A 22,887-nucleotide genomic window follows, 5' to 3' on the forward strand; every position below is an offset into this window, starting at 1 on the left:
GCTCAATGTTTGATAAACTGCCAATTGTTAACTTTTTAACAGTTGAGGAATTCATTACTGAACATTAACCTATTTTTTTTTTTTCAGGTCCTAAAGGGCTGGTTTTTCAGAAGGTGAGAAACAGTAAAGAGCCAAAAAACCTGCCATGAGCCCCCTGAATTCAGTCAACTTTACAAATGGCAGTATTGTGCATCCTGACTTCTTTTACATAAGTGGTTTTGCCGGTATTCCCAACATAGAATACTATTATATCTTCACATGCTTTGTTTATGTACTGACTCTACTGGGAAACACTTTTGTCATGTTTATGATTTACACTGACCAGTGTCTTCACAGACCAAAATACATTGCAGTTTTTAATTTGGCTCTGTGTGACTTGTGTGCAAGCACTTCATTCATTCCTCCGTTGATTGACACCTTCATGTTTAAATCACATTTCATCTCCTTCAAGGCCTGCATGGCTAGTATGTATTTTTCATTTTGTTTTCTCGCTCTACAATCTTTCACTCTGGCTGTTTTGTCCTATGATAGATGTGTTGCTATCTGCTTTCCACTGAGATACAACGAGATTGTGACTAATAAATCGATATTGGTGATTACAGCCACATTATGGATTTTTGCAGGAATGGCCATTCTTATGGCTGTGATGTACCTCACCACACTGTCCTTCTGCAAATCCCTTGTGATAAACAGCTATTTCTGTGATCACGGACCCATATTCCGTTTGGCATGCAATGACTACACTCCAAGTATGCTAATTAATTGGACACATCCTGCAATGATTCTCTGGTGTCCAGTACTATTTATCACAGGTACATACATTTGTATAGGCAGAGCATTACTGAGAATTGCAGCAGCCTCAGAGCGCCTGAAAGCCATGCAAACCTGCACCTCTCATTTGATCTTAGTGAGTGTGTTTTACCTTCCTATCTGTATCACTGAAGCAATGGGCTCCGCCATGGACCAGAACACCAGGATGATTAACATGTCACTGACGACCGTCTTGCCACCTGTGCTGAATCCAATCATCTACACACTGAAGACAGAAGAATTCAGAGAATCCATTAAAAAGTTGTACAGAAGAAACAAAATACACTGAAAGAAATAAATGAATAAATGTTTTAATCACAAAAAACTGCCTGACAAGTTTAAGGAAATACAATTTTTTAACCCCCCACTAAATTCTGAACTGTAAGTGAAATGAGCAAATTTACACTCAGTGACTTCTTAATAGGGTATTTATAAGACTTTACTGACTTTACAGTTGTGGAGATTATTGATGGGAAAGGGGGGGGTGGGGTGGGGGGTGGGTAATGGGGTTTCCTTACAGTCACAGAGGTTCAACGCTGACAATAACGGGGGTACCAGCAATTGTGCCTGGAGGGCAAAGCACCACCAAGATCTGGCCCCGCTGGTCCTTTGTTTATAGATGTCGAATTTGAAATGAAAAAAATTTAATTAAATTTACCTTGATTATTTGAAAAATCCAATGTGACAACTTACTCCACATAATGTGTAATGAGGAAAATTGTCACAGGTGGGTCTCAGTAAGATCAGACAGGTGGGTCTCAGTAGAGTCAGACAGGTGGGTCTCAGTAAGATTAGACAGGTGGGTCTCAGTAGAGTCAGACAGGTGGGTCTCAGTAGAGTCAGGTGGGTCTCAGTAAGATTAGACAGATGGGCTTCAGTAGAGACAGACAGGTGGGTCTCAGTAAAGTCAGAAATGTGGGTCTCAGTAAGATTAGACAGGTGGGTCTCAGTAAGATCAGACAGGTGGGTCTCAGTGGAGTCAGACAGGTGGGTCTCAGTAAGATTAGACAGGTGGGTCTCAGTAAGATCAGACAGGTGGGTCTCAGTAGAGTCAGACAGGTGGGTCTCAGTAGAGTCAGACAGGTGGGTCTCAGTAGAGTCAGACAGGTGGGTCTCAGTAAGATTAGACAGATGGGCTTCAGTAGAGTCAGACAGTTGGGTCTCAGTAGAGTCAGACAGGTGGGTCTCAGTAGAGTCAGACAGGTGGGTCTCAGTAAGATTAGACAGGTGGGTCTCAGTAAGATCAGACAGGTGGGTCTCAGTAGAGTCAGACAGGTGGGTCTCAGTAGAGTCAGGTGGGTCTCAGTAAGATTAGACAGATGGGCTTCAGTAGAGACAGACAGGTGGGTCTCAGTAAAGTCAGAAATGTGGGTCTCAGTAAGATTAGACAGGTGGGTCTCAGTAAGATCAGACAGGTGGGTCTCAGTGGAGTCAGACAGGTGGGTCTCAGTAAGATTAGACAGGTGGGTCTCAGTAAGATCAGACAGGTGGGTCTCAGTAGAGTCAGACAGGTGGGTCTCAGTAGAGTCAGACAGGTGGGTCTCAGTAGAGTCAGACAGTTGGGTCTCAGTAGAGTCAGACAGGTGGGTCTCAGTAGAGTCAAACAGGTGGGCTTCAGTAGTCAGACAGGTGGTTAAAGATTTATTTTTTGGAAGAAGATATTCGTTTTCTAGGAACCAAGACCCCCCCCCCCCCCTCCCCTGGTAGGGCTGGTAGTTATATGTCCTCATGAAACGTTATGGAAACGATAAAGTTCCAAAAATTGCAGTGCTAGGGTTCCTAAATAAATGAACTCATAAACAGACAAATAAATAAAGAAATAAATAGGAACATGAGATCTACTGGTGTCACTGCATCATGTTGCATTAATTATACATGAGCATTTCTTCTGTGTCCTGTTCCCTTGGTGAAATGCTCTGTGTCAAAACGGTGGGCTATAAGAAGGACGTTGAACACTTTGGCTCACCACAGTCTGTTCCATATGACCGATCATCAAGTTCAAGGACATACATCCACTCAAAGAGAAATATCGTAAGATAATGAATTACTTAAAATATGAAACAATTTATTTCGTATGAAAGATAGATATATTGGCAACATATTTGGTTCGTGCAAGCTTGCATTAAGTTATTGGTAAGTATTAGGCACACCTTTATTTATTCCTTCATTTATTTATTTGAAAGAGTTTGGATTTTCTGCTTAGCTTGATGCGTATGATTCATGTGAATTGAGAAAAAAACTGCTTTGTTTTGAAAAAGTAACAAAATACAGTGCATATTTGGCTGATTTGTGTAGAAATTGTATCAATGTTTATACATAGTCCCTCTATTTTAGGGGACCAAATGTAACTTAGAGCAGGTATAAGAACGCTTTATGTATCTAGTCTTGATTCTAGGCTTTTTATTGCCTTTGGAGTCTGTTTTTGGTATTTGTCAACATGAGGACAACAGCTGTGCCAATGGCAGTCAAGTAAGCAATTATGAGGCTGAGAAAAAAAGAGACATAGGCCAAGGAACAGGTTTCCAAAATCAACTGAAAGAGAGCACTGGTGAGCTCAGCAATCACAAAGGGACTGCAACACCAAGGAAGATCTCTCATGTTGATGACAAAAGGATTCTCATCGTGAAAAAGAAAAACCCTGAAACGGATGTCCGAATGATCAGAAACAGTCTTCAGGAGGCAGACGTGGATGTGTCAGTGACTACTCTCCGCAGAATACTTCACAAACACATCTACAGGGGCTACACTGCAAGATGCAAAGCACTAGTTAGCTGCATGAAATGGATGGTCAGGTTACAGTTTTTTAAGTAGTACCAAAAAAAGCAATCCAAGCAGAGTTCTGCATAAAGGTCTTGTGTACAGATGAGGTTGACTTGTTTCAGAGTGATGGCAAGAGAAAAGTCTGGAGGCTAAAAGGAACTCCCCAAGTCAAAAGGACCCCCTCTCATCTCTGAAACATGGTGGTGGGGGTGTCATAGTATAAGCATGTATGGTTGCCACAGTATGTAACTGTTGAAGCAGTGGACTGATGTTCAATCGAATGCTTCCAAACTCATGGGACGGTGCTTCATCCTACAGGAAGGCAGTGATCAGAAATATACACCAATGCTATCTGTCTTCCCAATGATGTTCCAAACAGGTTTTTTTTGGCAAGCCTATTGTTTGTTCTGTCTGATTGTTTGACTGTTTTCTTCTTATTTCTCTGCCTCATGATGACTTCCTTGACGTTCATTGGCACAAACCTGGTCCTCATGTTGAGAAATGTCAATAACAGACTCCAAAGGTAATCAAAAGCCTAGAATCTAGATAGTAGATACTGAAAGCTTGTACTGAAAGGTTTCTTATAAGTGCACGAAGGAAGCGATTGAATACACCTGACTAATCTGATGTACACTCACTGAGCACTTTATTAGGTATTTATTATACCCTTTATTTATTTCTTATTTTTTTAACTTATTGGTCTTATGCTGATGCTGGAGATCAGCAGTTTCTGAGATAGTCAAACCACCCAGTCTGGCACCATCATTCCACGGTCAAAGTCACTAAGATCACATTTCCTCCCCATTCTGAAAAACAGCTGAACCTCTTGACCATGTCAGCATACTTTTATGCATTTAGTGGCTGCCAAATGATTGGCTGATGAAATATTTGCATCAACATGCTGATGTACAGGTCTACCTAATAAAGTGCTCACAGTGTACTTTTGGTCCCCTAAAATGGGGGAGTATGTACAAAAAGGGACAGAATTCCTACATGTATGTGGATGTAAATATCCTCAAATTAAAGATGACAGTCAGAACCAAACCTAAAAACCTAATTTTTCCATTTCAAATCCAATGTGCTAGAGTACAGAGCAAAAAAAAAACTGAAATTGTACCACTGTCCAAATACTACACTGTATATTGACTCAATAAAGGTCTTCAAACTGTTTGCTTTGCATATTTCTGAGAGAAGACATTAATTGTGAAATATTTCAGTGTATATACAATTTATCGATGATGTTCCTCGTTACCTTCACTTTGGTTGCATAATGTATGTTACAGTCACAGTTCTTTTGCAATTAAACTGTCAGCTGAAACTGAAAGGTACAGTGACACAAAAGTAATACAAACAGATGGAATGAGTGTGCAACAGGACTTCTCTGTGTTCTGGGCCGTGCAGAGATTCATGATATGTTTTTCAGTCACAGATGAATGAACTGAGCGAAACCTTGGAATTCTGGCTATTGTTTATTTATTGTTAAATAATGAATAATTAATAATTAATCTTCTGCAGTTTCTGTTGCTCAATGTTTGATAAACTGCCAATTGTTAACTTTTTAACAGTTGAGGAATTCATTACTGAACATTAACCTATTTTTTTATTTTCAGGTCCTAAAGGGCTGGTTTTTCAGAAGGTGAGAAACAGTAAAGAGCCAAAAAACCTGCCATGAGCCCCCTGAATTCAGTCAACTTTACAAATGGCAGTATTGTGCATCCTGACTTCTTTTACATAAGTGGTTTTGCCGGTATTCCCAACATAGAATACTATTATATCTTCACATGCTTTGTTTATGTACTGACTCTACTGGGAAACACTTTTGTCATGTTTATGATTTACACTGACCAGTGTCTTCACAGACCAAAATACATTGCAGTTTTTAATTTGGCTCTGTGTGACTTGTGTGCAAGCACTTCATTCATTCCTCCGTTGATTGACACCTTCATGTTTAAATCACATTTCATCTCCTTCAAGGCCTGCATGGCTAGTATGTATTTTTCATTTTGTTTTCTCGCTCTACAATCTTTCACTCTGGCTGTTTTGTCCTATGATAGATGTGTTGCTATCTGCTTTCCACTGAGATACAACGAGATTGTGACTAATAAATCGATATTGGTGATTACAGCCACATTATGGATTTTTGCAGGAATGGCCATTCTTATGGCTGTGATGTACCTCACCACACTGTCCTTCTGCAAATCCCTTGTGATAAACAGCTATTTCTGTGATCACGGACCCATATTCCGTTTGGCATGCAATGACTACACTCCAAGTATGCTAATTAATTGGACACATCCTGCAATGATTCTCTGGTGTCCAGTACTATTTATCACAGGTACATACATTTGTATAGGCAGAGCATTACTGAGAATTGCAGCAGCCTCAGAGCGCCTGAAAGCCATGCAAACCTGCACCTCTCATTTGATCTTAGTGAGTGTGTTTTACCTTCCTATCTGTATCACTGAAGCAATGGGCTCCGCCATGGACCAGAACACCAGGATGATTAACATGTCACTGACGACCGTCTTGCCACCTGTGCTGAATCCAATCATCTACACACTGAAGACAGAAGAATTCAGAGAATCCATTAAAAAGTTGTACAGAAGAAACAAAATACACTGAAAGAAATAAATGAATAAATGTTTTAATCACAAAAAACTGCCTGACAAGTTTAAGGAAATACAATTTTTTAACCCCCCACTAAATTCTGAACTGTAAGTGAAATGAGCAAATTTACACTCAGTGACTTCTTAATAGGGTATTTATAAGACTTTACTGACTTTACAGTTGTGGAGATTATTGATGGGAAAGGGGGGGGTGGGGTGGGGGGTGGGTAATGGGGTTTCCTTACAGTCACAGAGGTTCAACGCTGACAATAACGGGGGTACCAGCAATTGTGTCTGGAGGGCAAAGCACCACCAAGATCTGGCCCCGCTGGTCCTTTGTTTATAGATGTCGAATTTGAAATGAAAAAAATTTAATTAAATTTACCTTGATTATTTGAAAAATCCAATGTGACAACTTACTCCACATAATGTGTAATGAGGAAAATTGTCACAGGTGGGTCTCAGTAAGATCAGACAGGTGGGTCTCAGTAGAGTCAGACAGGTGGGTCTCAGTAAGATTAGACAGGTGGGTCTCAGTAGAGTCAGACAGGTGGGTCTCAGTAGAGTCAGGTGGGTCTCAGTAAGATTAGACAGATGGGCTTCAGTAGAGACAGACAGGTGGGTCTCAGTAAAGTCAGAAATGTGGGTCTCAGTAAGATTAGACAGGTGGGTCTCAGTAAGATCAGACAGGTGGGTCTCAGTGGAGTCAGACAGGTGGGTCTCAGTAAGATTAGACAGGTGGGTCTCAGTAAGATCAGACAGGTGGGTCTCAGTAGAGTCAGACAGGTGGGTCTCAGTAGAGTCAGACAGGTGGGTCTCAGTAGAGTCAGACAGTTGGGTCTCAGTAGAGTCAGACAGGTGGGTCTCAGTAGAGTCAAACAGGTGGGCTTCAGTAGTCAGACAGGTGGTTAAAGATTTATTTTTTGGAAGAAGATATTCGTTTTCTAGGAACCAAGACCCCCCCCCCCCCCTCCCCTGGTAGGGCTGGTAGTTATATGTCCTCATGAAACGTCATGGAAACGATAAAGTTCCAAAAATTGCAGTGCTAGGGTTCCTAAATAAATGAACTCATAAACAGACAAATAAATAAAGAAATAAATAGGAACATGAGATCTACTGGTGTCACTGCATCATGTTGCATTAATTATACATGAGCATTTCTTCTGTGTCCTGTTCCCTTGGTGAAATGCTCTGTGTCAAAACGGTGGGCTATAAGAAGGACGTTGAACACTTTGGCTCACCACAGTCTGTTCCATATGACCGATCATCAAGTTCAAGGACATACATCCACTCAAAGAGAAATATCGTAAGATAATGAATTACTTAAAATATGAAACAATTTATTTCGTATGAAAGATAGATATATTGGCAACATATTTGGTTCGTGCAAGCTTGCATTAAGTTATTGGTAAGTATTAGGCACACCTTTATTTATTCCTTCATTTATTTATTTGAAAGAGTTTGGATTTTCTGCTTAGCTTGATGCGTATGATTCATGTGAATTGAGAAAAAAACTGCTTTGTTTTGAAAAAGTAACAAAATACAGTGCATATTTGGCTGATTTGTGTAGAAATTGTATCAATGTTTATACATAGTCCCTCTATTTTAGGGGACCAAATGTAACTTAGAGCAGGTATAAGAACGCTTTATGTATCTAGTCTTGATTCTAGGCTTTTTATTGCCTTTGGAGTCTGTTTTTGGTATTTGTCAACATGAGGACAACAGCTGTGCCAATGGCAGTCAAGTAAGCAATTATGAGGCTGAGAAAAAAAGAGACATAGGCCAAGGAACAGGTTTCCAAAATCAACTGAAAGAGAGCACTGGTGAGCTCAGCAATCACAAAGGGACTGCAACACCAAGGAAGATCTCTCATGTTGATGACAAAAGGATTCTCATCGTGAAAAAGAAAAACCCTGAAACGGATGTCCGAATGATCAGAAACAGTCTTCAGGAGGCAGACGTGGATGTGTCAGTGACTACTCTCCGCAGAATACTTCACAAACACATCTACAGGGGCTACACTGCAAGATGCAAAGCACTAGTTAGCTGCATGAAATGGATGGTCAGGTTACAGTTTTTTAAGTAGTACCAAAAAAAGCAATCCAAGCAGAGTTCTGCATAAAGGTCTTGTGTACAGATGAGGTTGACTTGTTTCAGAGTGATGGCAAGAGAAAAGTCTGGAGGCTAAAAGGAACTCCCCAAGTCAAAAGGACCCCCTCTCATCTCTGAAACATGGTGGTGGGGGTGTCATAGTATAAGCATGTATGGTTGCCACAGTATGTAACTGTTGAAGCAGTGGACTGATGTTCAATCGAATGCTTCCAAACTCATGGGACGGTGCTTCATCCTACAGGAAGGCAGTGATCAGAAATATACACCAATGCTATCTGTCTTCCCAATGATGTTCCAAACAGGTTTTTTTTGGCAAGCCTATTGTTTGTTCTGTCTGATTGTTTGACTGTTTTCTTCTTATTTCTCTGCCTCATGATGACTTCCTTGACGTTCATTGGCACAAACCTGGTCCTCATGTTGAGAAATGTCAATAACAGACTCCAAAGGTAATCAAAAGCCTAGAATCTAGATAGTAGATACTGAAAGCTTGTACTGAAAGGTTTCTTATAAGTGCACGAAGGAAGCGATTGAATACACCTGACTAATCTGATGTACACTCACTGAGCACTTTATTAGGTATTTATTATACCCTTTATTTATTTCTTATTTTTTTAACTTATTGGTCTTATGCTGATGCTGGAGATCAGCAGTTTCTGAGATAGTCAAACCACCCAGTCTGGCACCATCATTCCACGGTCAAAGTCACTAAGATCACATTTCCTCCCCATTCTGAAAAACAGCTGAACCTCTTGACCATGTCAGCATACTTTTATGCATTTAGTGGCTGCCAAATGATTGGCTGATGAAATATTTGCATCAACATGCTGATGTACAGGTCTACCTAATAAAGTGCTCACAGTGTACTTTTGGTCCCCTAAAATGGGGGAGTATGTACAAAAAGGGACAGAATTCCTACATGTATGTGGATGTAAATATCCTCAAATTAAAGATGACAGTCAGAACCAAACCTAAAAACCTAATTTTTCCATTTCAAATCCAATGTGCTAGAGTACAGAGCAAAAAAAAAACTGAAATTGTACCACTGTCCAAATACTACACTGTATATTGACTCAATAAAGGTCTTCAAACTGTTTGCTTTGTATATTTCTGAGAGAAGACATTAATTGTGAAATATTTCAGTGTATATACAATTTATCGATGATGTTCCTCGTTACCTTCACTTTGGTTGCATAATGTATGTTACAGTCACAGTTCTTTTGCAATTAAACTGTCAGCTGAAACTGAAAGGTACAGTGACACAAAAGTAATACAAACAGATGGAATGAGTGTGCAACAGGACTTCTCTGTGTTCTGGGCCGTGCAGAGATTCATGATATGTTTTTCAGTCACAGATGAATGAACTGAGCGAAACCTTGGAATTCTGGCTATTGTTTATTTATTGTTAAATAATGAATAATTAATAATTAATCTTCTGCAGTTTCTGTTGCTCAATGTTTGATAAACTGCCAATTGTTAACTTTTTAACAGTTGAGGAATTCATTACTGAACATTAACCTATTTTTTTTTTTTCAGGTCCTAAAGGGCTGGTTTTTCAGAAGGTGAGAAACAGTAAAGAGCCAAAAAACCTGCCATGAGCCCCCTGAATTCAGTCAACTTTACAAATGGCAGTATTGTGCATCCTGACTTCTTTTACATAAGTGGTTTTGCCGGTATTCCCAACATAGAATACTATTATATCTTCACATGCTTTGTTTATGTACTGACTCTACTGGGAAACACTTTTGTCATGTTTATGATTTACACTGACCAGTGTCTTCACAGACCAAAATACATTGCAGTTTTTAATTTGGCTCTGTGTGACTTGTGTGCAAGCACTTCATTCATTCCTCCGTTGATTGACACCTTCATGTTTAAATCACATTTCATCTCCTTCAAGGCCTGCATGGCTAGTATGTATTTTTCATTTTGTTTTCTCGCTCTACAATCTTTCACTCTGGCTGTTTTGTCCTATGATAGATGTGTTGCTATCTGCTTTCCACTGAGATACAACGAGATTGTGACTAATAAATCGATATTGGTGATTACAGCCACATTATGGATTTTTGCAGGAATGGCCATTCTTATGGCTGTGATGTACCTCACCACACTGTCCTTCTGCAAATCCCTTGTGATAAACAGCTATTTCTGTGATCACGGACCCATATTCCGTTTGGCATGCAATGACTACACTCCAAGTATGCTAATTAATTGGACACATCCTGCAATGATTCTCTGGTGTCCAGTACTATTTATCACAGGTACATACATTTGTATAGGCAGAGCATTACTGAGAATTGCAGCAGCCTCAGAGCGCCTGAAAGCCATGCAAACCTGCACCTCTCATTTGATCTTAGTGAGTGTGTTTTACCTTCCTATCTGTATCACTGAAGCAATGGGCTCCGCCATGGACCAGAACACCAGGATGATTAACATGTCACTGACGACCGTCTTGCCACCTGTGCTGAATCCAATCATCTACACACTGAAGACAGAAGAATTCAGAGAATCCATTAAAAAGCTGTACAGAAGAAACAAAATACACTGAAAGAAATAAATGAATAAATGTTTTAATCACAAAAAACTGCCTGACAAGTTTAAGGAAATACAATTTTTTAACCCCCCACTAAATTCTGAACTGTAAGTGAAATGAGCAAATTTACACTCAGTGACTTCTTAATAGGGTATTTATAAGACTTTACTAACTTTACAGTTGTGGAGATTATTGATGGGAAAGAGGGGGGGGGGGGTAATGGGGTTTCCTTACAGTCACAGAGATTCAACGCTGACAATAACAGGGGTACCAGCAATTGTGCCTGGAGGGCAAAGCACCACCAAGATCTGGCCCCGCTGGTCCTTTGTTTATAGATGTCAAATTTGAAATGAAAAAAATGAAATTAAATTCACCTTGATTATTTGAAAAATCCAATGTGACAAATTACTCCACATAATGTGTAATGAGGCAAATTGTCACAGGTGGGTCTCAGTAAGATCAGACAGGTGGGTCTCAGTAGAGTCAGAAATGTGGGTCTCAGTAGAGTTAGGTGGGTTTCAATAAGATTAGACAGATGGGTCTCAGTAAGATTAGACAGATGGGCTTCAGGAGAGTCAGACAGGTGGATCTCAGTAGAGTCAGGTGGGTCTCAGTAAGATTAGACAGATGGGTCTCAGTAGAGTCAGAAATGTGGGTCTCAGTAAGATCAGACAGGTGGGTCTCAGTAGAGTCAGAAATGTGGGTCTCAGTAGAGTCAGAGAGGTGGGTCTCAGTAGAGTCAGGTGGGTCTCAGTAAGATTAGACAGGTGGGTCTCAGTAGAGTCAGACAGGTGGGCTTCAGTAGAGTCAGACAGGTGGGTCTCAGTAGAGTCAAACAGGTGGGCTTCAGTAGTCAGACAGGTGGTTAAAGATTTATTTTTTGGAAGAAGATATTCGTTTTCTAGGAACCAAGACCCCCCCCCCCTCCCCTGGTAGGGCTGGTAGTTATATGTCCTCATGAAACGTCATGGAAACGATAAAGATCCAAAAATTGCAGTGCTAGGGTTCCGAAATAAATGAACTCATAAACAGACAAATAAATAAATAAATAAATAGGAACATGAAATCTACTGGTGTCACTGCATCATGTTGCATTAATTATACATGAGCATTTCTTCTGTGTCCTGTTCCCTTGGTGAAATGCTCTGTGTCAAAACGGTGGGCTATAAGAAGGACGTTGAACACTTTGGCTCACCACAGTCTGTTCCATATGACCGATCATCAAGTTCAAGGACATACATCCACTCAAAGAGAAATATCGTAAGATAATGAATTACTTAAAATATGAAACAATTTATTTCGTATGAAAGATAGATATATTGGCAACATATTTGGTTCGTGCAAGCTTGCATAAAGTTATTGGTAAGTATTAGGCACACCTTTATTTATTCCTTCATTTATTTATTTGAAAGAGTTTGGATTTTCTGCTTAGCTTGATGCGTATGATTCATGTGAATTGAGAAAAAAACTGCTTTGTTTTGAAAAAGTAACAAAATACAGTGCATATTTGGCTGATTTGTGTAGAAATTGTATCAATGTTTATACATAGTCCCTCTATTTTAGGGGACCAAATGTAACTTAGAGCAGGTATAAGAACGCTTTATGTATCTAGTCTTGATTCTAGGCTTTGTATTGCCTTTGGGGTCTGTTTTTGGTATTTGTCAACATGAGGACAACAGCTGTGCCAATGGCAGTCAAGTAAGCAATTATGAGGCTGAGAAAAAAAGAGACATAGGCCAAGGAACAGGTTTCCAAAATCAACTGAAAGAGAGCACTGGTGAGCTCAGCAATCACAAAGGGGCTGCAACACCAAGGAAGATCTCTCATGTTGATGACAAAAGGATTCTCATCGTGAAAAAGAAAAACCCTGAAACGGATGTCCGAAGGATCAGAAACAGTCTTCAGGAGGCAGACGTGGATGTGTCAGTGACTACTCTCCGCAGAATACTTCACAAACACATCTACAGGGGCTACACTGCAAGATGCAAAGCACTAGTTAGCTGCATGAAATGGATGGTCAGGTTACAGTTTTTTAAGGAGTACCAAAAAAAGCAATCCAAGCAGAGTTCTGCATAAAGGTCTTGTGTACAGATGAGGTTGACTTGTTTCAGAGTGATGGCAAGAGAAAAGTCTGGAGGCTAAAAGGAACTCCCCAAGTCAAAAGGACCCCCTCTCATCTCTGAAACATGGTGGTGGGGGTGTCATAGTATAAGCACGTATGGTTGCCACAGTATGTAACTGTTGAAGCAGTGGACTGATGTTCAATCGAATGCTTCCAAACTCATGGGACGGTGCTTCATCCTACAGGAAGGCAGTGATCAGAAATATACACCAATGCTATCTGTCTTCCCAATGATGTTCCAAACAGGTTTTTTTTGGCAAGCCTATTGTTTGTTCTGTCTGATTGTTTGACTGTTTTCTTCTTATTTCTCTGCCTCATGATGACTTCCTTGACGTTCATTGGCACAAACCTGGTCCTCATGTTGAGAAATGTCAATAACAGACTCCAAAGGTAATCAAAAGCCTAGAATCTAGATAGTAGATACTGAAAGCTTGTACTGAAAGGTTTCTTATAAGTGCACGAAGGAAGCGATTGAATACACCTGACTAATCTGATGTACACTCACTGAGCACTTTATTAGGTATTTATTATACCCTTTATTTATTTTTATTTTTTTTAACTTATTGGTCTTATGCTGATGCTGGAGATCAGCAGTTTCTGAGATAGTCAAACCACCCAGTCTGGCACCATCATTCCACGGTCAAAGTCACTAAGATCACATTTCCTCCCCATTCTGAAAAACAGCTGAACCTCTTGACCATGTCAGCATACTTTTATGCATTTAGTGGCTGCCAAATGATTGGCTGATGAAATATTTGCATCAACATGCTGATGTAAAGGTCGACCTAATAAAGTGCTCACACTGTACTTTTGGTCCCCTAAAATGGGGGAGTATGTATAAAAAGGGACAGAATTCCTACATGTATGTGGATGTAAACACCCTCAAATTAAAGATGACAGTCAGAACCAAACCTAAAAACCTAATTTTTCCATTTCAAATCCAATGTGCTGGAGTACAGAGCAAAAAAAAAAACTGAAATTGTACCACTGTCCAAATACTACACTGTATATTGACTCAATAAAGGTCTTCAAACTGTTTGCTTTGCATATTTCTGAGAGAAGACATTAATTGTGAAATATTTCAGTGTATATACAATTTATTGCTGATGTTCCTCGTTACCTTCACTTTGGTTGCATAATGTATGTTACAGTCACAGTTCTTTTGCAATTAAACTGTCAGCTGAAACTGAAAGGTACAGTGACACAAAAGTAATACAAACAGATGGAATGAGTGTGCAACAGGACTTCTCTGTGTTCTGGGCCGTGCAGAGATTCATGATATGTTTTTCAGTCACAGATGAATGAACTGAGCGAAACCTTGGAATTCTGGCTATTGTTTATTTATTGTTAAATAATGAATAATTAATAATTAATCTTCTGCAGTTTCTGTTGCTCAATGTTTGATAAACTTCCAATTGTTAACTTTTTAACAGTTGAGGAATTCATTACTGAACATTAACCTATTTTTTTATTTTCAGGTCCTAAAGGGCTGGTTTTTCAGAAGGTGAGAAACAGTAAAGAGCCAAAAAACCTGCCATGAGCCCCTTGAATTCAGTCAACTTTACAAATGGCAGTATTGTGCATCCTGACTTCTTTTACATAAGTGGTTTTGCCGGTATTCCCAACATAGAATACTATTATATCTTCACATGCTTTGTTTATGTACTGACTCTACTGGGAAACACTTTTGTCATGTTCATGATTTACACTGACCAGTGTCTTCACAGACCAAAATACATTGCAGTTTTTAATTTGGCTCTGTGTGACTTGTGTGCAAGCACTTCATTCATTCCTCCGTTGATTGACACCTTCATGTTTAAATCACATTTCATCTCCTTCAAGGCCTGCATGGCTAGTATGTATTTTTCATTTTGTTTTCTCGCTCTACAATCTTTCACTCTGGCTGTTTTGTCCTATGATAGATGTGTTGCTATCTGCTTTCCACTGAGATACAACGAGATTGTGACTAATAAATCGATATTGGTGATTACAGCCACATTATGGATTTTTGCAGGAATGGCCATTCTTATGGCTGTGATGTACCTCACCACACTGTCCTTCTGCAAATCCCTTGTGATAAACAGCTATTTCTGTGATCACGGACCCATATTCCGTTTGGCATGCAATGACTACACTCCAAGTATGCTAATTAATTGGACACATCCTGCAATGATTCTCTGGTGTCCAGTACTTTTTATCACAGGTACATACATTTGTATAGGCAGAGCATTACTGAGAATTGCAGCAGCCTCAGAGCGCCTGAAAGCCATGCAAACCTGCACCTCTCATTTGATCTTAGTGAGTGTGTTTTACCTTCCTATCTGTATCACTGAAGCAATGGGCTCCGCCATGGACCAGAACACCAGGATGATTAACATGTCACTGACGACCGTCTTGCCACCTGTGCTGAATCCAATCATCTACACACTGAAGACAGAAGAATTCAGAGAATCCATTAAAAAGCTGTACAGAAGAAACAAAATACACTGAAAGAAATAAATGAATAAATGTTTTAATCACAAATAACTGCCTGACAAGTTTAAGGAAATACAATTTTTTTTTAACCCCCCACTAAATTCTGAACTGTAAGTGAAATTAGCAAATTTACACTCAGTGGCCTCTTAATAGGGTATTAATAAGACTTTACTAACTTTACAGTTGTGGAGATTATTGATGGGAAAGGGAGGGGGGGGGGGGGGTAATGAGGTTCCACGCTGACAATAACGGGGGTACCAGCAATTGTACTTGGAGGGCGAAGCACCACCAAGATCTGGCCCCGCTGGTCCTTAGATGTCGAATTTGAAATGAAAAAAATTAAATTAAATTCACCTTGATTATTTGAATCCAATGTGACAATTTACCCCTGTGGGAGAAAAATATAATGTCGTACAATGTAACCTAGGATATATGTATCCAGATATGTACAATGAATATACAGTGGTGTGAAAAAGTGTTTGCCCCGGCCCTTCCTGATTTCTTATTTTTTTGCATGTTTGTCACACTTGAATGTTTCAGATCATCAAACAAATTTAAATATTAGTCAAAGACAACACAAGTAAACACAAAATGCAGTTTTTAAATGAAGGTTTTTATTATTAAGGGAGAAAAGAAATCCAAACCTACATGGCCCTGTGTGAAAAAGTGATTGCCCCCCCTGTTAAAACATAACTGTGATTTATCAAACCTGAGTTCAATTTCTCTAGCCACACCCAGGCCTGATTACTGCCATACCTGTTCTCAATCAAGAAATCACTTAAATAGGACCTGCCTGACAAAGTAAAGTAGACCAAATGATCCTTCAAAGCTAGACATCATGCCGAGATCTAAAGAAATTCAGGAACAAATGAGAAAGAAAGTAATTGAGATCTATCAGTCTGGAAAAAGTTATAAAGCCATTTCTAAAGTTTTGGGACTCCAGCGAACCACAGTGAGAGCCATTATCCACAAATGGCGAAAACATGGAACAGTGGTGAACCTTCCCAGGAGTGGCCGGCCGACCAAAATTACCCCAAGAGCGCAGCGACGACTCATCCAAGAGGTCACAAAAGACCCCACAACAACATCCAAAGAACTGCAGGCCTCACTTGCCTCAGTTAAGGTCAGTGTTCATGACTCCACCATAAGAAAGAGACTGGGCAAAAATGGCCTGCATGGCAGAGTTCCAAGACGAAAACCACTGCTGAGCAAAAAGAACATTAAGGCTCGTCTCAATTTTGCCAGAAAACATCTTGATGATCCCCAAGACTTTTGGGAAAATACTCTGTGGTCTGACGAGACAAAAGTTGAACTTTTTGGAAGGTGTGTGTCCCATTACATCTGGCGTAAAAGTAACACCGCATTTCAGAAAAAGAACATCATACCAACAGTAAAATATGGTGGTGGTAGTGTGATGGTCTGGGGCTGTTTTGCTGCTTCACGACCTGGAAGACTTGCTGTGATAAATGGAACCATGAAGTCTACCAAAAAATCCTGAAGGAGAATGTCCGGCCATCTGTTCGTGACCTCAAGCTGAAACGAACTTGGGTTCTGCCACAGGACAATGATCCAAAACACACCAGCAAGTCCACCTCTGAATGGCTGAAGAAAAACAAAATGAAGACTTTGGAGTGGCTTAGTCAAAGTCCTGACCTGAATCCTATTGAGATGCTGTGGCATGACCTTAAAAAGGCGGTTCATGCTCGAAAACCCTCCAATGTGGCTGAATTACAACAATTCTGCAAAGATGAGTGGGCCAAAATTCCTCCACAGCGCTGTAAGAGACTCATTGCAAGTTATCGCAAACGCTTGATTGCAGTTGTTGCTGCTAAGGGTGGCCCAACCAGTTATTAGGTTTAGGGGGCAATCACTTTTTCACACAGGGCCATGTAGGTTTGGATTTTTTTTCTCCCTTAATAATAAAAACCTTCATTTAAAAACTGCATTTTGTGTTTACTTGTGTTGTCTTTGACTAATATTTAAATTAGTTTGATGATCTGAAACATTTAAGTGTGACAAACATGCAAAGAAATAAGAAATCAGGAAGGGGGCGAACACTTTTTCACACCACTGTAGTTAGAAAACTGCTTAAAACAATAAATTGTGCTTGTGACAGATTACCAGCAAAAATGTAAGGGAGGGGTCAGTGGTCTGCCACAGTCATATAGGCATACATGCAGGAGATAAAGCAGAACACTGTCCCATTGTTGGGTGCGCTCATGTGCTTGTTATGATAAAAAATAATGAGGAGGAATCGCACCCAAGGTCAGTTCCTCCTTAACCAGCCCAAGGAGGAAAGACGGATGATGAATGTAAGCTTTGAGTCAACTTCCTCCTTCTTACAGACAAGGTATCCATTGTGTTTCTGCTTGGTGAACCCTAACGGATTAGCAATGAAAGCCACTCACTTGCTAGCCCTTTCCCTCTGCTACCTCATGTGTTTTTAGCCTCCACACCGGGTTGGGAGCCTCTGCTTGAACATGAGACGGGGCTCTAGCAGAGGTGCTCGTAGTTCTGTACTTGCCACCTTATGCTGTTTCTTCAGGACTTTCAGCTCCTTCCTGACATTCTGAATCTTTGCTGCCCTCTGGTTCTTCGTATAGGACAGGAGTTCCCCCGGGCTCAATCCTTGGTCCCCTTCTTTTGTCCCTTTACACTAGATCCCTTGGCCCTGTTATTACCACTCATAGCTTGTCATACCAATGCTATGCTGATGACACCCAACGCTTTTTCTCATTCTCACCTACTGACACACAGGTTTCAGCCTGCATCTCAGCTTGCCTGAGGGACATCCAGAGCTGGATGGACAGCCACCATCTAAAGCTTACACCAGGTAGGACTGAAATGATCATCATTCCTGCTCTAACCTCTCCCCTTCTGGATTTCTCAATTTCCCTCGGGGACACCTCATTGACGCCATGGTCCTGCTCAAGGAACCTCAGCGTGGAGATGGACTGTCCCTCTCAAAGAACATTGTGGCGGTGAACCACTCATGCAGATTCCTCCTCTACAACATCAGAAGAATCCGCCCCTTTCTCACCCCCTACTCGACCCAGCTCCTGGTTCAAGCGATGGTTTGGACCCGCCTGGACTACTGCAACACTCTCCTGGCTGGCCTTCCAGCATCTACCATCAGACCCCTCAAACTCATCCAGAATGCAGCAGCTCATCTGATCTTCAACCTTCCCAGACACTCCCACATCACACCCTGCTTACTTCCCTCCACTGGCTGCCTGTCATGGCCCGCATCTAATTCAAAACATTGGTGCTAGCTTTCCAAGCAGTTAAGGGCTCAGCCCCAGCTTACCTCAAAAAGATCATCAGACCCTACACACCAGCCAGACCTCTTTGTTCAGCCACCACAGGCCGCCTGGTGCCTCCCCCTCTCCACACTTCCACCTCCCGCTCACGACTACTGACTGTTCTGGTTCCACGGTGGTGGAACTAACTCCCTGTGGAGGAGGAGGTCAGAGGAGGTCAGAACAGCAGAATCTTTGACCACCTTCAAGCACAGACTGAAGACTGTTAACTGTTAGCACTTGAAATTTTACATCCCTAGGGTCTTTCAGTGCACTTGGTTATGGGTATGCACTTTGCACTTTGTTGTATGTCACTCTGGATAAGAGCGTCGGCCAAATTCCAAGAATGTAATGTAATGTAATGTAATAATGAGGGACATCCACCTATCCTCTAAACTCTCACCATCCCAAGCACTAAACCTGACCATATAATGTATATATACCTACAATTCCATTCCATTATCCTAATCCAATCCATTAAACATTTTACAAATTTCACTAAACCATGCTATCCATCCATTAAACTTACAAATATTCAAAACTTCCCAAACTTAGAGGGTCGGGCTCATCTTAAAGCAAGCAAATCAAAATCATTACAGCTGATCCTAACCTAGTTTTTGCAAAACAGTCTTATCAGCTATATCCATCCCTCGTCTCCTGCCCTCACCTTCCCAGCCCTAACCAGCTGTAGAGCAGAACCTGACTCCCAGCCCCAAGTCCAGGACAGGCTGATCCAGGTACTGCAGGCATCCCCAGAGCACCAATCAGGCCCATCCGGAGACGGGGCAAAATTCTGTGGTCAGTGGCTGAATGGCAAAAAACTCAATATGATGTTTTGTTCCTTATGAGGAGGGAAGCACCTGCTCCCAACTTTGTGACTCTAGAGTGCATGGGGACTCATGCATGGGGGCTAGATGTATTGTTAGGTGCCCAACAGCACCAGCCAGTTGTTCAATCTGCACTGAAATGCAAACAGAACAAGAGTTCAAAGACCCAAACAAGCCAACTTAGTTTGGTGATTAGGACACAGTAGTTCACATTTATTTGAGGTGAAAGAGGAAAATATTTTTCTCAAAAGAAACCTCATAAAACAAGCAGGTTGCAGAACATGCAGTGCTTGGGCTCTAAATAATAAATAAATTACTTAATAAATAAAAATCCCAAACTAAGATCACAAAATCTACCATTATCATTGCATCATGTTGCATTAAATTCACGTGAGCATTTCATTTGTGTCCTGTTCCCTTGGTACAATGTTCTGTGTCAAGTCCAGGATATAAGAAGGAAAGCACACACTTGGACTCATCACAGTCTTTTCCAATTTATCTATCATCAAGTTCAAGGACAAACATCTACTGAAGAGAAATTTTGAAAGACATTGGTTACTAAACTAACAATAGAAAAATAGTTATATATGAAAGACGGAGACATTGACAACATTTGTGCAAGCTTGCCTATAGTCATTAGTAAGTATAATGCATGCCTTCATTTTATTCCTTCATTTATTTATTTCAAACAGCTACAATTCTCTGCTTAGTGTGATGTGTATAGGTATTACTATAATTGAAAATTAAATTAAAAAAATGACTGTACTGTGTTTTTAAAATTTTAAATATACTGCGATCAAAACATCATGACCGGACCTATCAGACCTTTCCCATATTGATTTCTAAAAGAAAAATATTTCAGTGGACATAAAATGTATTGATATTACTCATCATTAAGCTCCCTTTGATTTAATATTTCTACAACTGTCAGGTTTCTTTTGCAATGAAACTATCAGCTGTTTCTTTAGAAACTGAAAGGTACAGTGATACAAAAGTAATACAAACAGATGAAATGAGTGTGTTCTGCAGAGCCATGCAGAGATTCATGAAATGTTTTTCAGTCACAGATTAATGGGCTGAGGGAATCCTTGGATTATTAATACAACAACATACAACAATTATATGTAATTTGTACTATTTAGCTGGTGATTTTATGCAAAGCAACTTACAGTTCATTAGACAAAGCAGGGGACAATCCCCCCATGGAGGAAAGCACAGTTAATGGCCTTGCTCAAGGGCCCAACAGCTGTGCAGATCTATCATGGCTTCACTGGGGCTTGGACCATCAATTATCCAGATCCCGGTCATATACCTTAGCCATAAGGCTACAGGCTTTGGTTAATCTATTTCTTTTATTTTCAGGTTCTAAAGAACTGTTTTTTCAGAAGGTGAGAAACAGTGAACAGCAAATAAACCTGTGATGAGCCCCCTGAATTCAATTGTCTTTCACAATACCAGTATTGTGCATCCTGACTTCTTTTTCATTAGTGGTTTTGCCGGTATTCCCCACATAGAATACTACTATATCTTCACATGCTTTGTTTATGCTGTGACTCTACTGGGGAATGCTTTTGTCATGTTCATGATTTACACTGACCACTGTCTTCACAGTCCAAAATACATTGCAGTTTTTAATTTGGCTCTGTGCGATTTGTGTGGAAGCACTGCATTCATTCCTCCGATGATTGACACCTTCCTGTTTAAATCACATTTAATCTCCTTTGAGGCCTGCTTGGCTAACATGTTTTTTGTTTTTTTGTTTATCTCTCTACAATCTTCCACTCTTGCTGTTTTATCCTATGATAGATGTGTTGCTATCTGCTTTCCACTGAGATACAATGAGATTGTGACTAGTAAATCAATATTGGTGATAACAGCCACATTATGGATTTTGGCAGGAACAGCCATCTATATAGGTGTGATTTTTATCAACAAACTGTCGTTCTGCAAATCCACTGTGATAAACAGTTATTTCTGTGATTACGGACCCACAGCCCGTTTGGCGTGCAATGACAACACTGCAACTACAGTCATTAATTGGACACATCCTATTATGATTCTCTGGTGTCCAGTACTTTTTATCGTGGGCACATACATTTGTATAGCCAGAGCGTTATTAAAAATCGCAGCAGCCTCAGAGCGCCTGAAAGCCATGCAAACCTGCACCTCTCATTTGATCTTGGTGAGTGTGTTTTACCTTCCTATCTGTATCACTGAAGCAATGGGCTCTGCCATGCACCAGAATGCGAGGATTTTTAACTTGTCTCTGACGACTGTCTTGCCACCTTTACTGAATCCAATCATTTACACACTGAAGACAGAAGAATTCAGACAAGCCATTAAAAAGCTGTACAGAAGAAACAAAATACAAATAATTGCAAGGAATGAATGAATACATGTTATGAATACAAATAACTGCCAGACAAGTTTCAGTACATAACAATTTTTAACCCCCAAACTCAATTGTGAATTGCAAGAGAAATATGCAAATGTACCCTGACCTGTTTATTTTGTATTTATTAGACATACTGGTATTCTGCTGCTGTAACCTATCCAGTCCATTCGATGTGTTGTGTGTTCAGCGATGCTGTTTTGCATACCACAGTTTTTTGAGTACCACCTTCCTGTCATCCCTAATTGTTTGGGGTGCCAATGATATGAACCTATGGCTTTTAGAAAAAAATTGGATTCCTCAATAAAAATGTAAAAAAATTAAACATGAGAATAAATCTATTGAAATGCAATGATACAGTTTTTCTACAGTATATGCTTGAACATAGTTTGTCATAGAGATTAGTGACAGGGAATGTGGGATTGACAAAGCTGTAGACAGCACAGTCTGTGTTTGTGAAAAGGAATCTTGCATGATGTGTTGCCTGCCTGGTGCCTAGGCAGGAGATCTCAGGAGCAAGCAGACAAGCTCCTGGTCAGATCAGGGAGGGATCCAATGGTCTTGGACCGAGTAATGTAGACTGAGGGGCAAGTTCTGGATTGCAGGACTGTGACTGAAAAGTGGGGTAAAAAAGGTTATACTTGATGTGCAGTGTAAATTCATTCTAAAGGTGTGGAAAAGTCTCCACAGTGGATGAATAAAGCTATACCTAAGTGTTTGCGAAAATGGATAAGATAATAAATAGAACAGTACTGAGACTAATAATGCTGAATATTGTAATATAAAAAAATAAATCAAGTTAACTAAAAGTCTATTTTAAAGGCAAATTGCACAAGTTGCTGAATGTTATCCAAAGCATTTCTTTCAATACTATAGTTGGAAATGGAAAGTAAAAAGTGAAGGTTGCATGCATTAAGATTAACAAAGGAGAACTGCTCTATAAGAATAAACATA

At 40.2% G+C, this 22,887-nt stretch overlaps 5 protein-coding genes across 5 annotated transcripts; all 5 read left to right on the plus strand.

The window, feature by feature from the left end:
- Positions 1–145: 145 nt before the first annotated feature.
- On the plus strand, positions 146–1,099 carry LOC133133389 (olfactory receptor 1F1-like). Its single transcript, XM_061249487.1, has one exon. The coding sequence runs from the start codon at positions 146–148 to the stop codon at positions 1,097–1,099; it is 954 nt and encodes a 317-aa protein (XP_061105471.1).
- Positions 1,100–5,238: 4,139 nt separating this feature from the next.
- LOC133133390 (olfactory receptor 1F1-like) lies at positions 5,239–6,192 on the plus strand. The gene has a single exon (XM_061249488.1). The coding sequence runs from the start codon at positions 5,239–5,241 to the stop codon at positions 6,190–6,192; it is 954 nt and encodes a 317-aa protein (XP_061105472.1).
- A 3,687-nt stretch (positions 6,193–9,879) lies between these two features.
- On the plus strand, positions 9,880–10,833 carry LOC133133391 (olfactory receptor 1F1-like). Its single transcript, XM_061249489.1, has one exon. It carries the CDS (start codon positions 9,880–9,882, stop codon positions 10,831–10,833), a length of 954 nt encoding a protein of 317 aa, XP_061105473.1.
- A 3,643-nt stretch (positions 10,834–14,476) lies between these two features.
- On the plus strand, positions 14,477–15,430 carry LOC133133393 (olfactory receptor 1F1-like). Its single transcript, XM_061249490.1, has one exon. The coding sequence runs from the start codon at positions 14,477–14,479 to the stop codon at positions 15,428–15,430; it is 954 nt and encodes a 317-aa protein (XP_061105474.1).
- A 5,531-nt stretch (positions 15,431–20,961) lies between these two features.
- LOC133133394 (olfactory receptor 1F1-like) lies at positions 20,962–21,933 on the plus strand. Its single transcript, XM_061249491.1, has one exon. It carries the CDS (start codon positions 20,962–20,964, stop codon positions 21,931–21,933), a length of 972 nt encoding a protein of 323 aa, XP_061105475.1.
- The last annotated feature ends 954 nt before the right edge of the window (positions 21,934–22,887 follow it).

Source organism: Conger conger, chromosome 7, assembly GCF_963514075.1.
Source record: "Conger conger chromosome 7, fConCon1.1, whole genome shotgun sequence".
Lineage (NCBI taxonomy): Eukaryota > Metazoa > Chordata > Actinopteri > Anguilliformes > Congridae > Conger > Conger conger.

Coding starts and splice junctions, on each gene's coding strand:
- LOC133133389 (XM_061249487.1), top strand. CDS start 146: ATGAGCCCCCTGAATTCAGTCAACTTTACAAATGGCAGTATTGTGCAT.
- LOC133133390 (XM_061249488.1), top strand. CDS start 5,239: ATGAGCCCCCTGAATTCAGTCAACTTTACAAATGGCAGTATTGTGCAT.
- LOC133133391 (XM_061249489.1), top strand. CDS start 9,880: ATGAGCCCCCTGAATTCAGTCAACTTTACAAATGGCAGTATTGTGCAT.
- LOC133133393 (XM_061249490.1), top strand. CDS start 14,477: ATGAGCCCCTTGAATTCAGTCAACTTTACAAATGGCAGTATTGTGCAT.
- LOC133133394 (XM_061249491.1), top strand. CDS start 20,962: ATGAGCCCCCTGAATTCAATTGTCTTTCACAATACCAGTATTGTGCAT.